We start from the raw sequence: 14,467 nt of genomic DNA on the forward strand, positions 1-14,467 counted from the left end.
TTTGCCTTCAGAAAAAAAGGAAATTGCTCTTTTCCCCATCACCCGGGGAGGTGGGGGTGTGCGGAGTACTGTATCAGAGATAAAGATAAAGGTGGCTTTCCCGCTCCTTGTCGAGAAACGGCCCGTGATACTATCCGCGAAGGAGGTCGTACAACACTGGCGGCTGGATAACATTAGAATTTATTGTCTTTTGCTTTCGACTCATGGCGACTCTCCGCGTTGCCCTCTTTCAACTTTGATCTTTTGAGTTAATAATAAAACAAGGAAGTGATCCTTGGTTAATTCATTTTCAGGCAGTCTCAGAAATAGAACCCACAAGGCCAAAAACGATTCCACCAGCACAAATTAATTTATTTTAAATATCTCTGTTACGCATGTTATTTACGCTTGCGACGGAGTCTGGTACAAGCTACCCTTATAGCAACAGCATGGCCCTCCGCCGCCCAGCAAGTCCCTGGAGGAAGAAGAAAAACGAAAATAATTCCTTCGCTCTTCCTCTGCCCTCCCAGAAACGATCCAATCAGAACTGCTTCTCTTTCTACGTGTCTTTTGCGACCGCTAACGATCCTTTCTCGAAGAAGAGCGAAGGGACGGCTCGTGGGCTCGTTTACTACAGCTCGTATCTTCCAAACTCTCTTAGTGGAGGCTTTTCACGAGGTTGAATTGGTTGCATTCGGTCCTCCCCTTGACGTCTGCAGCAGTGTCTGTCTTTGGAATGATTTGTTCGTCAAAGATTCCTGTTGCTTAAAATAAAGTCCCTTGGCGTCGACAGGCTTCATTCCTCTACTGGAGCCATGGCTTTGGGAATGGTCCCCCTACTGAAACGTTGCTTGTGGCTTGGCCTCGGTGAGTGCTGCTTCGTGCCAGTTCAGAATGTGGCTATTTAGAGGCAAGAACAGAGGGGTGGGCAGGCCAGACACGACCGGAGTCATCCACACTTTGAGATGATATAGACTAAAATCCGAATGGGGAAATTTAATACATGTATGTATGTGTGTGTATACATATTTGTGAGTGTTGACACACACGTATACATATACTCTATGTGTCCATATATTGTCAATCTGCCTTTTGATGATGATAGGATGGTAACTGGTGATGATGATTAATGGCAATACAAAACAATTGACCAGCTTCTCACAAAATAACTTTTCCTTTGAATCAACAGACAAACTTAATTTTCTAGCAATATCAACTTTCAGCTGCAGTGGAATTGTACAGTGCCTTTTGCATTTACAAATACAATTTGCACAAATTATTTTTGAGTTTGTATTCTGCTTCTGTTTTATCAACTTATGCTTTGCAAGTCAGTTTATGTGATGTCTTTGCTAATCATTTGGAAAACACCATGCAATGTCTTAGCCTCCAAGTTGATAGAATTAAGATCTGTCATATTCTAAATCAGGATAAGATGGAAATAGATATGATCCAGCTATAAGATTGAATTTCAAAGAAAGAAATGGCAAAATCAAGTGAGGTACTAATAGCACTCTATAAAGTCTTAGTAAGACCACACCTAGAATACTGCATCCAGTTTTGGTCACCAAACTATAAAAAAGATGTTGAGACACTAGAACAGGGGTGTCAAACTGGCCACCCAGGCTGGATGCATCCAGCACAGGCCATGCCCTCTACCAGCTCCATGAAGGGAAAAAACATCAGGATACATCACATGACATGGTGAATTTGACACATGTGCTCTAGAAAGAGTGCAGAGAAGAGCAACAAAGATGATTAGAGGGGCCTGGAGACTAAAACATATGAAGAACAGTTACAGGAAATGGGCATGGCTAGTCTAGTGAAGAGAAGGACTAGGGGAGACATGATAGCAGTGTTTCAATATTTGAGGGGCTGTCACAGAGGAGGGTGTCAACCTATTTTCCAAAGCACATGAAGCCAGATAAGGAATAATGGGTGGAAATTGACAGGGTGAATTTGATTTAAATCAACTTGATTTAAATCATGATTTAAATCACTAGTAAAAAGGCTGATTTAAATCATAATTTTTTAAAGAGCAACTATCATCTCTGTCCCGCAGTGGCTGCTGACCTGCTATTGATTCACCAACAGTCCCATTCACTTTAATGGGACAATTGGTGATGCGACAGTGACACAACAAGGTGACGGATGTGGCAGGCAGCAGGTGAGTGGATGTCCTCTAACGGGCGCTTCCATGATGAATCTGAAATGACAGGTGCTCTTTAATATTTATAAGCTGCATAGGTTTCACTTTACTACTTTCCCTTCACACTAAAGAGCCTGGTGGTACACATGCATTGCTCTTCAATTATATAGTTTGTAGTGTACATAGATTTGCAAACTAATGGGATAAAGGAATATTCCTGAACTTTGTTTTATGATTTATCTCATGGTTACTGTGAAATTGTGTGAATGCACCAATGCAGTGCATGTTATCTCAGCTTGCAGAGCTTAGATTAATTGAATGAGTTTACCAAAAATGTAAATATTGCAGAATATACAGCCTCATGCAACATAACTAAGCTCCATTTCATGCTGAATAAACAAAATTATTAATGTATGTTAAATAGAAAACTATCTTTAGATAGATTTTTTCTCCAAAAGCATTTTATTAAAATAAATTTGATAAAAATAAAAATCCATTTTAAATTTAAAAAATCCAATTTAAATTTAAAAAATCCTTTTTCCCCATTTTAAAAAAAAATCATCAATTTTTATCCACCTGCAAACTGATCAAGGAGAAATTCAACCTAGAAATAAGAAATTTTCTGACACTAAGAACAATCAACCAGTGGAACAGCTTGCCTCCAGTGAAGTTGTAGGAGTTTCATCACTAAAAGTTTTCAAGAAGAGACAGTATTGCCATCTCTCAGAAATGGTGTAGGATCTCCTGTTTGGGAGGGGATGGACTAGATGATCTACAAGGTACCTTCCAATTCTGTTATTCTGTTATTATTAAGATTGGATACAAGTTTAATAAATAATGTTCCCCCTCTCCCATGGAGACCCCTCCCTCTGCTGACCTAAGCAGCTGATAGTGTCCTTTGCTTGTATGTGTGCTCTCTCGCTCTCTCTGCCTCTCTCTCCCTCTACCTTCCTCCTTCCCTCCCTCTCTCAACTTCCCTTTCCTTCTGATTAGCTAAGCTTTGGGCTACATAAGCAAAACGAGCAAATGGATCTGAGCCATAAGGAAGGCTGTTCCTCTTTGCAGGGAATAATCCATCACAATGGGACAACTCTTCCTGAAGTTAGACTGAAGTTGTAATTTCTTAAATCCTTCACCACCCCACCCTTTTTTTTTCTGAGGATAAGAACAAGTTTGCTGTCTCCAGGAGTTTGGGAGTTTTTTTGCCTTCAACTCAATGCTGACTTCTGGTGATTGCCTGGACTGCCTGCAGTTTTCCTGGCAAGATTTTGGAAGTGATTTGCCCTTCCCTGCTTCTTAGAGTTGAGAGAGAATTAGAATGACTGGCCCTAGTCACCCAGATGGTTTTTGTGCCTAAGACAGGACTTGAATTAACAATCTCCTGATTGCTACACTGGTGCCTTAAACCAGAGTTCCCCAAACTTTCTGCCTTTGCAGATGGAGGGGGGGAGGGGATGGTTTCTCACAAGTGGCCAGAAAGTGTGCTTGGGTGTGTGCAGCTCCATTTGCACCAGTGGTGTGCATGCGTTTGACCGCTGCTCGGACAAGTGGGAATGAAAAAGTTACAATGGATAACTTCTCTGTTACAATAAACACATCTCTGTTACAATGTCAGATTTTTGAGATGTAAAAAAATCAAACCAAGATAAATCACTTCAGAATTCTTTTCACCTTTAATATAAGATATCAGTTATATATAAGATATAAGATATCAGTTGTACAATTCAACTGAAAAACAAACTATCATATCAAGTATAGCTGCTCCTTATGAACCTTCTTTTGCCCTCAGAAGGAGAAAGTTTTCCTCAAAAAAATTCCTGGAAGGACAGTGCTTGATGGAGTTATGTCTCAATAGATGCCAAAGTTATTACAGTCTTCCATTTTTCTTTATGGCTTTGTCTATGTAGGACAGATACTATTTTCTAGTGGAAGTATTAATGTCTTTCTGGAGTTTAACATTAGATCCCAGAATGGATTTTGGAGCCTAAAATGGATCCTATGTTGGCAGGAAATGTAAGCTAACATTCATAAAATCATAATCATCTTATTAAAAAAAAATCAAAATTACCTAAATCAAGAAATAAAAACTCATATATAAAAGATAAAGCCATATATGAAAAACTAAGTACACTTTACGATTAAATAGCTTGTAAAATCAGTTTAGCAGCATTAACATGAAGTAATCATTTTCTGTATGACTTCATCAGACTCACATAATTGTGGAGACCTTTGGCCCACTCTTCTTTACAATGTTCCTTTAGTTCATTGAGGTTTATGGGTGTTTATGCACAGTTCTCTTAAAGTCCCATCATAGCACAACATTCAGTAGGGATGATGATTTGCAACTGCTAGATTCTTTTCTTTTTCATCCATTCTGTTGCAGAGTTGCTAGTGTGCGTGGGGCTATTGTTCTGTTGCAATGCATCATCCAATGTTGTCTAAGCTTTAGCTGTTGGACAGGTGGGCTCACATTTGTCTCTAGAATACTTTGATATATAGAGGAGTTCGTGATTGACTCAATGACTGCAAGATGCCCAGGTCCTGTGGCTGCAAAACAAGCCCAAATCATCACACCCTCCATCATTGTGTTCAATGGTTGATGTGAGATGTTTCTGCTGATATGCTGTATTTGATTTTTGCCAAACATAGCACTGTGCATTATGGCCAAACATCTCCAGTTTGGTTTCATCTGTCCAAAGGACAGTGTTCCCGAAGTCTTGATTTGTTCATCTGCAACTTTGCAAACCTGCCATGTGCTGCCATGTTCTTTTTATAGTCCCAAGGCTATTCATGCCTTTAAAAAAAACAGGCCAGTTTTCGTGAAAAACGGGCCGGTTTTGGGAGGTTTGCAGAGTGCAAAAACGTTTTTTTTTCCCTTTTGGAAAACTCTTTAACTGATTGATGAGAATTACATTGATCAAGTGCTGTGCCAGTAGAAACACCTAGCTATCTATTGTATTTCTCTCTATTCCTCTACCTTCCTACCTACCTACACACACACTCTCTCTCTATCATCTCTATTTCTCTCTCTCTCTCTCTCTATCCCTTTATCTACCTATCTATCTATCTCCCTACCTATCTACTGTATCTCTCACTATCTCTTTCTACTTCTCTCTCTATCCACTTACCTACCTACCTACCTACACTCTCTTTCCCTCCCTACCTACTGTATTTCTCTCTCTCTCTTTCTCTCTTTCTCTATCCCTTTACCTACCTACCTAATACTCTCTCTCTCCCTACCTACCTACTGTATTTCTCTCTCTTTCTCTCCCTCTCTATCCCTCTACCTACCTACTTTTTAAAAAATTGCCTCTTCAAAACCTTGGTGCATCTTATACTCCGAAAAATACAGTAACTGTTTTAAACAGACTGCTTAATATTGGATTTGAGAATAAGAGAGCCGTTTACTGGTAAAAGAGAAGTATTGCAACACTACAGCAGCAGTATATTGAAGGGAAGTTAACCTAATATATACAAAGATTAATACACAGAATAGAAGCAACAACATCTGGAGAATGACTTGACCTTGACTATTGTGAGAAGACAATTGGGAAAATCTGAGAACATTTAATGTTCTTTCTTTTTCCTTTTGAAGAATTTTAAGGAGTTAATTGATAATTGATAATTTATTTATTATTTATTTATTTACTGAGCGCTTATAGACCGCCCCCTCTCCCGAAAGGGACTCGGGGCGGTGTACAGTCCATATCGGAAATACATCATATAAATAACTATAAAATTAAGCAATTAAAATTGTTAAATAGATAAATAGATACGAAGGAGGATAAAAAGGTTTAACAGAACTGTACAGCTGAGTAAATAGTTTAAAACCCCTACAAATATCCCATAAGATTAAATTTAAAAAACAATTCCCCTAAAATACCAGTTAAGAAATATGTTTGCCAGGAGGTAGCAGTTATGATTATGCCAGGCCAGCCAATCGGAACAGGTGTGTCTTCAATTTTTGTCGGAAGGAGCGGAAGTCGGTGGTGGTTCTAATGTCGGGAGGGAGGTCATTCCAGAGGGTTGGGCCCATCACAGAGAAGGCCCTACTCCTTGGCGCTGCCCGTTGGCATTGCCTAGTGGACGGCACTAGGAGAAGTCCCTCCCTGTGAGAGCGAATTGGCCGCAGGGATGTGTGTGCAGAGATGCGATCCCGCAGGTAGCTAGGTCCTGTGCCATGGAGCGCTTTAAAGATGGTGATCAAAACCTTGAAACGCACCCGAAAAACCACAGGCAGCCAGTGCAGCTCGCGCAGGAGTGGTGTTACGTGGGAGTACCTAGTACTCCCCATGACAGCCCGCGCAGCTGCGTTCTGGACTAGCTGCAGTCTTCGGGCGCGTCCCAAGGGAAGCCCCATGTAGAGAGCATTGCAGTAGTCCAGGCGAGACGTCACCAATGCATGAGTGACCGTGCGTAGGGCATCCCGGTCCAGAAGGGGGCTCAATTGGCGCACCAGGCGAACCTGGTGGAACGCCCCCCTTGCCACGGCTGCCACATGGTCATCCATTGACAGCCGGGCATCTAGGAGGACGCCCAAATTGCGCGTCCGTTCCACAGGGGGCAATTGTTCGCCCCCTATGGCCAGCGATGGAGTCAGCTGGCTGAACCGAGGTGCCGGTAGCCACAGCCACTCAGTCTTGGAGGGGTTGAGTTTGAGTCTGTTGTCCCCCATCCAGACCCCGACGGCTTCCAAACATCGGGACATCACTTCAACAGCCTCGTTGGGGTGGTTTGGGGTTGAGATGTACAGCTGAGTATCATCAGCGTACAGATGATACTCAACCCCAAAACCACGGATGATCTCCCCCAGTGGCTTCACATATGCGTTGAACAGGAGGGGCGAGAGGACCGACCCCTGCGGCACCCCACAAATGAGTGGCCTCAGGGTCGACCTCTGCCCCCCTGTCAACACACATTGCGTCCGGTCGGAGAGGTAGGAGCCGAACCACCGCAAAATGGTGCCTCCGACTCCCATCCCCTCCAGCCGGCGCAATAGGATACCATGGTCAATGGTATCAAAAGCCGCTGAGAGGTCTAATAGGACCAGGATAGAAGAACAACCTCTATCTCTGGCCCTCCAGAGATCATCAACCAACGCGACCAAGGCTGTCTCTGTGCTGTGCCCGGGTCGGAAGCCGGACTGGCGTGGGTCTAGATATTCGGATTCGTCAAGGTGTCGCAGAAACTGCTGTGCCACCACATTCTCAACAACCTTCGCTAGAAAGGGAAGGTTGGAGACTGGACGATAATTAGCTAGCTCCGTTGGGTCAATCGAAGGCCTCTTGAGCAAGGGCCTCACCACCGCCTCTTTCAAGGCAGTTGGTAAGGATCCCTCACCCAACGAGGCGTTCACCAGGCCCAGAAGCCAGCCTTGTGTCACCTCCCAGGATGCCAGTACCAGCCAGGAGGGACACGGGTCCATTGAACATGTGGTGGGTCGCAGCCGTCCACGCAACCTGTCCAAATCCTCGGGGGCAACAGAGTCAAACTCCTCCCAGAATGGTCTCACAAGACTCACTGTTGACGGCTCGCCCGGTCCACTGGAGGGGGCCCATCCGCTCCGGATCTGAGCGACTTTGTCCTGCAGATATTCCCCAAACTCCTCTGCTCTTCCCTGCAAGGGTGCCCCCCGCGTCCTCTGCGACAAGAGGGAGCGGGTCACCCTAAACAGGGCGGCAGGGCGGTTATCCGCGGACGCAATAAGAGCGGCACAATGTCTACGTTTGGCCGCTCTCAATGCCACAAGGTAGGTCCGTAAATAGGCTCTTACCTGTGTTCGATCAGACTCGGAGCGTGAGGACCTCCACCTGCTCTCTAGACGTCTCCTATGGCGCTTCATCACCCTCAACTCCTCGGTGTACCAAGGAGCTCGGGTGGGTCGCTGCCGTAGGAGAGGTCGCAAAGGCGCAACCCGGTCCAAGGCCCCAGCCGTCGCCCTATTCCAGGCGGCCACTAGGTCTTCCGACCGAGCGCGGGTCAGGGCTATAGGTAGTGGCCCAAGCTCCGTCTGGAACCTATCCGGTTCCATCAGGTGCTTGGGGCGGTACCAGCTTGGACAGTCTGGCTCCGCCTCCTCGCGGTGGAGGGTAGCGCCAGGGAAGTCCAGCCGGAGACATGAGTGATCTGACCATGACAGGGGAGTAACCACTAAATCCCCTATTCCCAGATCACTCGTCCACTGCTCAGATACAAAAACAAGGTCCAGTGTGTGGCCACCTTCGTGTGTGGGGCCCTGAATTAATTGGGTCAGGCCCATGGCTGTCATGGAAGCCATGAACTCCCGAGCCACCTCAGATGCTGCTCCCGTCGACGGCAGGTTGAAATCCCCCATAACCAAAAACTTGGGGATCTCAACCGCCGTCTCTGAGATCAGCTCGAGGAGCTCGGGCAGGGCCGCTGATGTATAGCGAGGAGCCAAGTATACAATCAGCAGACCCCACTGCCTCCCTGGGCCCCATTTCACACCTAGGGACTCACACCCGGGTATCTGAGGGACAGTGAACTCCCTCGGCTCTAGACAATCCCGTATAACTACCGCCACCCCACCACCCTTACCCAGGGCCCGAGGCTGATGGAATGCACGGAAACCCGGTGGGCACATTTCCACCCTCGTGGCCCAACCAGGTCTCCGTTATCCCTGCAGGTCTCTGTTATCCCTGCAAGGTCCAGCTCCCCCTCAGAGATCAACTCACTAATGAGGGGGGCCTTGTTGGTCACGGATCTTGCATTGCAAAGCATCAGCCGCAGGCCCTGGCTCTGTAGTTCCTGGCCACCTAGACTGCGGGGGTTGGTACAATCGACCGGGCGTAGCCAGCAGCCACGGTCTCCCAACCGACCTTGTGATCTTCTCTTGTCCTCGCATCCCCCCCTCCCCGCGACCGTTGTAATAAAACAACCCTCTGCTGGAATAACTTGTTCCCTCTTCCCCCCCACCCCGCTCACTTCCCTCCTGGACTCACCTGTTCGTCTGGCACTGGCTTCCCTCCCGGCCTGGTTGACCCACCCCCCCTCCCTGGAACCCCCTAAAAACAATACAAAACATTTAGATAAAAATCCCCTTAGCTTCCGTTTCTTCCACCTCTCGGGGTTCACAAACCCGTCATCAAGGCAGGCCCTTGAGAGAGCCAAGGGCCATGCCTGCGAGAGAGGGGCCTCCCGCAGGCGGAGCAGGTCTGACCTCAAATAGATTGTTAGATTGTTAAAAACCCAGTAGGGTAAGGGTGCTGGTGATGAAAAGTTAATAGCCGGCGGGTTAGAGTCTCAATGGGAAGCTGGAGGCTTCAATGTCCAGATAGTCCTTGGAAAAGGGGGGGGGGAATGATCAAATATCCCCCAAATGGTGAAGGAAGGCAGAGATGGCAGGGAAGTGGGAGACAGTCCAAGGTGGTTCCAGATGGGTGTGGGTTCCTTAATGGGTGGGGTGGGGGGCATTCTTGGCCCAGTTGTTTTTGGCCTAGGCAGCCGCTCAGGCCTATCCATAGCCCTGAAACAGGGCCTCCAGCGGCCTCTGAAGTTCCAGGCCACCCCCAACCGTTGTTAATAATTAATTGAAGGAATTAATTTGCAATCAGCGAACTTTTCTAAAATTGACTATTGGATTAAGGATTGGAAAGGTCAGAAGAATCTAGTGGATTAATGTGAACTAATTTGGATTTGGACAACTCACAAGAAGGAAAGGGCCAGAAGAAAGGAGAGGAGGAAAATAAGATTTTAAAACTTGGATAATTTGGGAGAGACATATTTGGAGAACTATAAGGCTGTAAATTATTGTAAAATAAAGTGAGGGGTTTGGGAGGTATAAACATGGGATTGATGAAAATTTTTAAATACTGAAATATTGGAACAATAGAAATATACTTTTTATAATTGGTATTAAATCACTGTAAAATGGATCCACAAGAGACATTAGAAATATTGTTGATGTTAAAAAGTATGTGTGAACTTATAAGAGATAGTAACGAGACAAAGAGATTGTTTAAAGATACAAAAATGAATGTAGAAGCTACTCAACAGTTGGGGGGGGAGGAACATGATACACAAGAAATAGATGAGAAATTAGAAAAAGCAGGGGAAGGAAAATAAGAAATAGAAACAAGAAGCAAGAAGCCCACCAATGTATAAGTACAGAGAGAAAAAAGAAAAACCTTGCTAATAAAACAGCGAAAAGAAATCTTGGAGATGGGTGTTCAAATAACACTACAAAAAGAGATAAAAGACACTCAGGAGAGAAAGACTAGTAGATACAAAAAAACCAATAAGAACTCAAGAGAGAAAGATAAAAGGTTGACCAAATAATAAAAAATGATGGAATTCTAGAAAGATTAAGAGATGATAGATAATGAGAAAATATATTAATAAAATGGGAAAATACGATAATCCCAATAAGTGCAGATTAGTAGATGGTATTCTAAGTTTAGATAATGTAACTGTATTATTAATATATTAATAGTGTGTTAAAATATATTGTACTCCCATGATGGATTGAATATTGCTAATAATTTGTGTTATTAGTAATCCCACACATTTGGAACATTGAAACTATGGTGGAATAATGAGTGATTTTCATAATATTTAAGGACAATACCTAGGAAGGGATAACAAATGTAGGGCACAAAGAAATGTTATTGAAATGAAATAATGAAATGTCAAAGGAATATGAAATGAGATAAATATTGTCGAAGTTGGAAGAATTTTACATAATATTTGTATTATTATTGTTAATGTTGTCCAAAACAGATTTGACCCAGTCAATGCAATGTCCATAAATTATGTATGTTTATTACTGGAAAATAAAAAAAAACCTATATGGGAAAAAAGAGTCTGACAGCCCAAGGATAGAAACCATTTTTAAACCTCTTCCTCTTCGTTCGGCTGGCTATGCTTCAATGTCTTTGGTAGAAGTGCGAAGAGTATCTCTGAGTATCTTCCTAACTCTGCTAAAGCAGCGAAACCTGGCGATGTCATCCAGTGGTGTTAGAAGGCAACCAATGGTTTCTTGTGCTGAATTGATCACTCTCTCTAGTGCCTTCCTGTCCACAGCAGTTAAACCAGCATACCATACTGTAATGCAGTATGTGAGGACACTTTCTATCATGGACTCATAGAAGAGGTCATCAGCTGTTGTTCCACCAGATTTTTTCACAGAACTAAGGAAATGAAGTCTCTGTTGGGCTTTGCCAGTCACCAGAGACGTGCTGTTTTTCCAGGTGAGATCTCTTTTTACAGAGAAAAAGCTTTTTCCTTGCAACCCTTCCAAACAAACCATACTTGTTTAGTTTTTTTTAATTGCACTGTCATGACCTTTAACATTTAACTGAGACCTGTAGAGTCTGACATATAACTCTTGGATTTTTTGCAATTTCGCGATATTTCATGATTTTTTCTAGTTCTTTTCTTCGACTCTGGCATCTCCAGGTACAGCGATATCAATAAACTGTACACTTCGGCCCTCTACAACCGTGATATCTGGCGTATTGTGTTCCAAATGACAATCTGTTTGTATTTGAAATTCCCACAAGATCTTCACCACCTCATTTTTGATAACTTTTTCCACTTTTATGTTCCCATGACTTTCTGGATACAGGTAAATCATATTTTTTACATAATGACCAGTGGATCAATTTAGCAACTCGGTCATGTCTAGCTTTGTAATCAGTTTGTGCAATTTTGCTGCATTCACATATTAAATGTGAAACAGTTTCAACTTTGTTATTGCAAAGTTGGTAGCTTGGGTTGTCAATGGATTTTTGTATCTTTGCTTTCATGGCATTAGTTTGTAGTGCTTGTTCTTGAGCAGCCAGTATTAAACCTTCCGTTTCTTTCTTGATAGTTTCCATCTTAAGCCATGTCCATGTCAAGTTGTCATCACATTTTCCTTCAATGTTTTTCAAGTGCTGTCCATGCGTTCGAGCCGGAGGGGGAAAGAAGGAGAAGGAGAAGGAGGACAACAAAGCCCCATTCGCTTTCCCCGTTCCCCCCCCCTTTCGCCTTAATCCTTGCGATGGCGCGGCTAGAGGAGGAAGAGGAGGAGGCGAGGGCGGCGCGGCCGAGGCCTGACGGACTTCCCTTCGGCCGAGCCCATCCTAGCGGCGGTGGCGGCGGCGGCAGCAATGTGAAGGCCGGGCCCTGGCGAGCGCGCAGAGGCTGGGCGGAGCGGCGCAAGGACGCCGAGCCTGAGGTGCCGCGCGGCGGAGGCGATCCGGGCCCGGGCGATAGAGACGCACGTCTCGTGCCTGTTCAGGGACCATCCCGAGGCTTCCCTGAAGCCTTCAGAGCGCTTAAAACGACCATCTGAGCAACCCGGAAGTCATTTCCGGGTTGCTTGGAGGGTGCTTTTAAGTGTTCCGAAGGCTTCAGGGAAGCCTCCGGACGTTCCCTAAAGCCTCCAGGGGGGGGCGGGGGAGGCTCTTTTCGCCCTCCCCAGGCTCCTATAAAGCCTCTGGAGCCTGGGGAGGGCGAAAATATCATGCAAAAATGGGCGCGTTGTGCGCGCATGCGCATTGGGGGCACGTTGCATTATGGGTGCGGCATGACCGCACACGACCCCCCCGCGCTCCCCCCACTTGTGGCACGCGAGCCAAAAAAGGTTCGCCATCTGTCATGCAGCTGTTTTTCCTTATATTCTGCCTTTGTTTCTGTTGTTTTTATGCTGTTCTCCATTTTCACAGCCTGCAGCAATTTTTCTGTATTTTGGTTCACATAATCATTCAAACTTTGTTTTTCTTCTACAGTTTGATGGATTTGCAATAGCCCCCTGTCCCCTATTTTTCTTGGCAGGTACAACCTGTCAATGTCACTTCGTGGATGTAAAGCATGGTACATATTCAAAAGTTTGCATGTTTTCCGGTCCAAGTTTTCCAGTTCAGCCAGAGTCCAGTTGATGATTTCAGTTGAATAGCGTATCATTGTAGCTACCAATGGTTTAATGGTTTTAATTATGTTTCCAGCATTCAGCTTTGATTTTAATATTTTGTGGACCCTCCTGATGTATTCCTTTTGCGTTGACTCTTTGACTTTTCCATTCAAGATGCTATCTGCTTCCAATATACCTAGGTACTTGTAACCATCATCCTTTGCTAATGGTTTCACTATATTTCCATTTCCCAGTTCTATTCCTTCTGTTTTTTCCATTTTTCCTTGCTGCATAGATAATATAGCACAGTGATGGCAAAACTTTTTTGGCTCGTGTGCCATAAGTGGGGGGAGCGCAGGGGGGTAGTGTGTGGGCGTGGCACACCCATAATGCACTGTGCGAACCCCCGGGTGCATGCGCACACTACAGGTGCTCCCCCCGATTTTTGCATGCTTTTTTGCCCTCCCCAGGCTCCAGAGGCTTTATAGGAGCCTGGGGAGGGCGAAAACAGCCTCCCCCGCCCCCTGGAAGCCCTCCGGAGGCTTGAGGGACGTTCAGGATGCTTCCCTGAAGCCTCGGGAGCAGTCAGAACGAACCTCCGAGCAAACCAGAAGTGATGTCTGGTTTGCTCGGAGGGTCGTTTTGAGCGCCGAAGGCTTGAGGGACCTTCGGGACGCTTCCCTGAATCCTCCGGAGCAGTCAAAACGACCCTCCGAGCAAACAGGAAGAGACTTTCGGTTTGCTTGGAGGGTTGTTTTGAGCGCTCCGAAGGCCTGAAGGACCTTCAGGACGCTTCCCTGAAGCCTCCGGAGCAGTCAAAACAAACTTCCGGTTTGCCCGTAGGGCAGGTTTTTTGCGCTCCGGAGGCTTCAGGGAAGCTCATGAAGCCTCCATGTCAGCGTTCCAAATATCATGCAGAATTAAATCATTGTCCAAAGCAAAGTTATCCTTAAAACTCCAATTTAATAAGACAGACATGTTGGCATTATGCTGTGAAATTTCAACTCTAATGTACATCCCGTGGGTTCACCCAGTTGAAAGTTCATTATCTATCCCCACATCCCATAATTCATCACATGGTCCAACCCTCATCTTCCATGCTGGCATGTACACCCCTCTGCTTCCAGCCAGGTGTCGAGGTGCGGAGACAAAAGACGACCTTGAGCTTCTAAATAACAATACATTCCACAATCATATTCCTTTCTATTCCCCCCTCCCAACTACTACACTAATGAAACAGCCTAAGAAATTAATAAAAAGTGTGGCAGGCCAAAGATCCCAAAAGGAACAGAACTACAGGCCTGACAGGCAGCCTCTCCTCAGGAGAAAAACGTTTCCTGAAAAGAGAATAACATAAAAGTTAACATATTAAAATTTAACCACCTCTTCCTCCCCCAGGGGGACCCTTTGGCTTATCAGGGAACTTCTCATGGAATTGTTTCACTAATTTATCTGCTTTCAGATCCCAACTTTTCACCCACGTAGCT

At 45.0% G+C, this 14,467-nt stretch overlaps 1 protein-coding gene across 1 annotated transcript in view; it reads left to right on the forward strand.

The window, feature by feature from the left end:
- Positions 1 to 525: 525 nt before the first annotated feature.
- The window catches only part of RAMP1 (receptor activity modifying protein 1), a 62,212-nt gene continuing 48,270 nt past the window's right edge, over positions 526 to 14,467 (forward strand). The window contains exon 1 of the mRNA XM_081932560.1: positions 526 to 846. Within this exon, the coding sequence (XP_081788686.1) occupies positions 795 to 846 (52 nt within the window). The 5' untranslated portion in view covers positions 526 to 794. The remainder of the gene's footprint in view (positions 847 to 14,467) is intronic.

This window comes from Natrix helvetica (assembly GCF_964273705.1).
Source record: "Natrix helvetica genome assembly, chromosome: 1".
Classification (NCBI taxonomy): Eukaryota; Metazoa; Chordata; class Lepidosauria; order Squamata; family Natricidae; genus Natrix; species Natrix helvetica.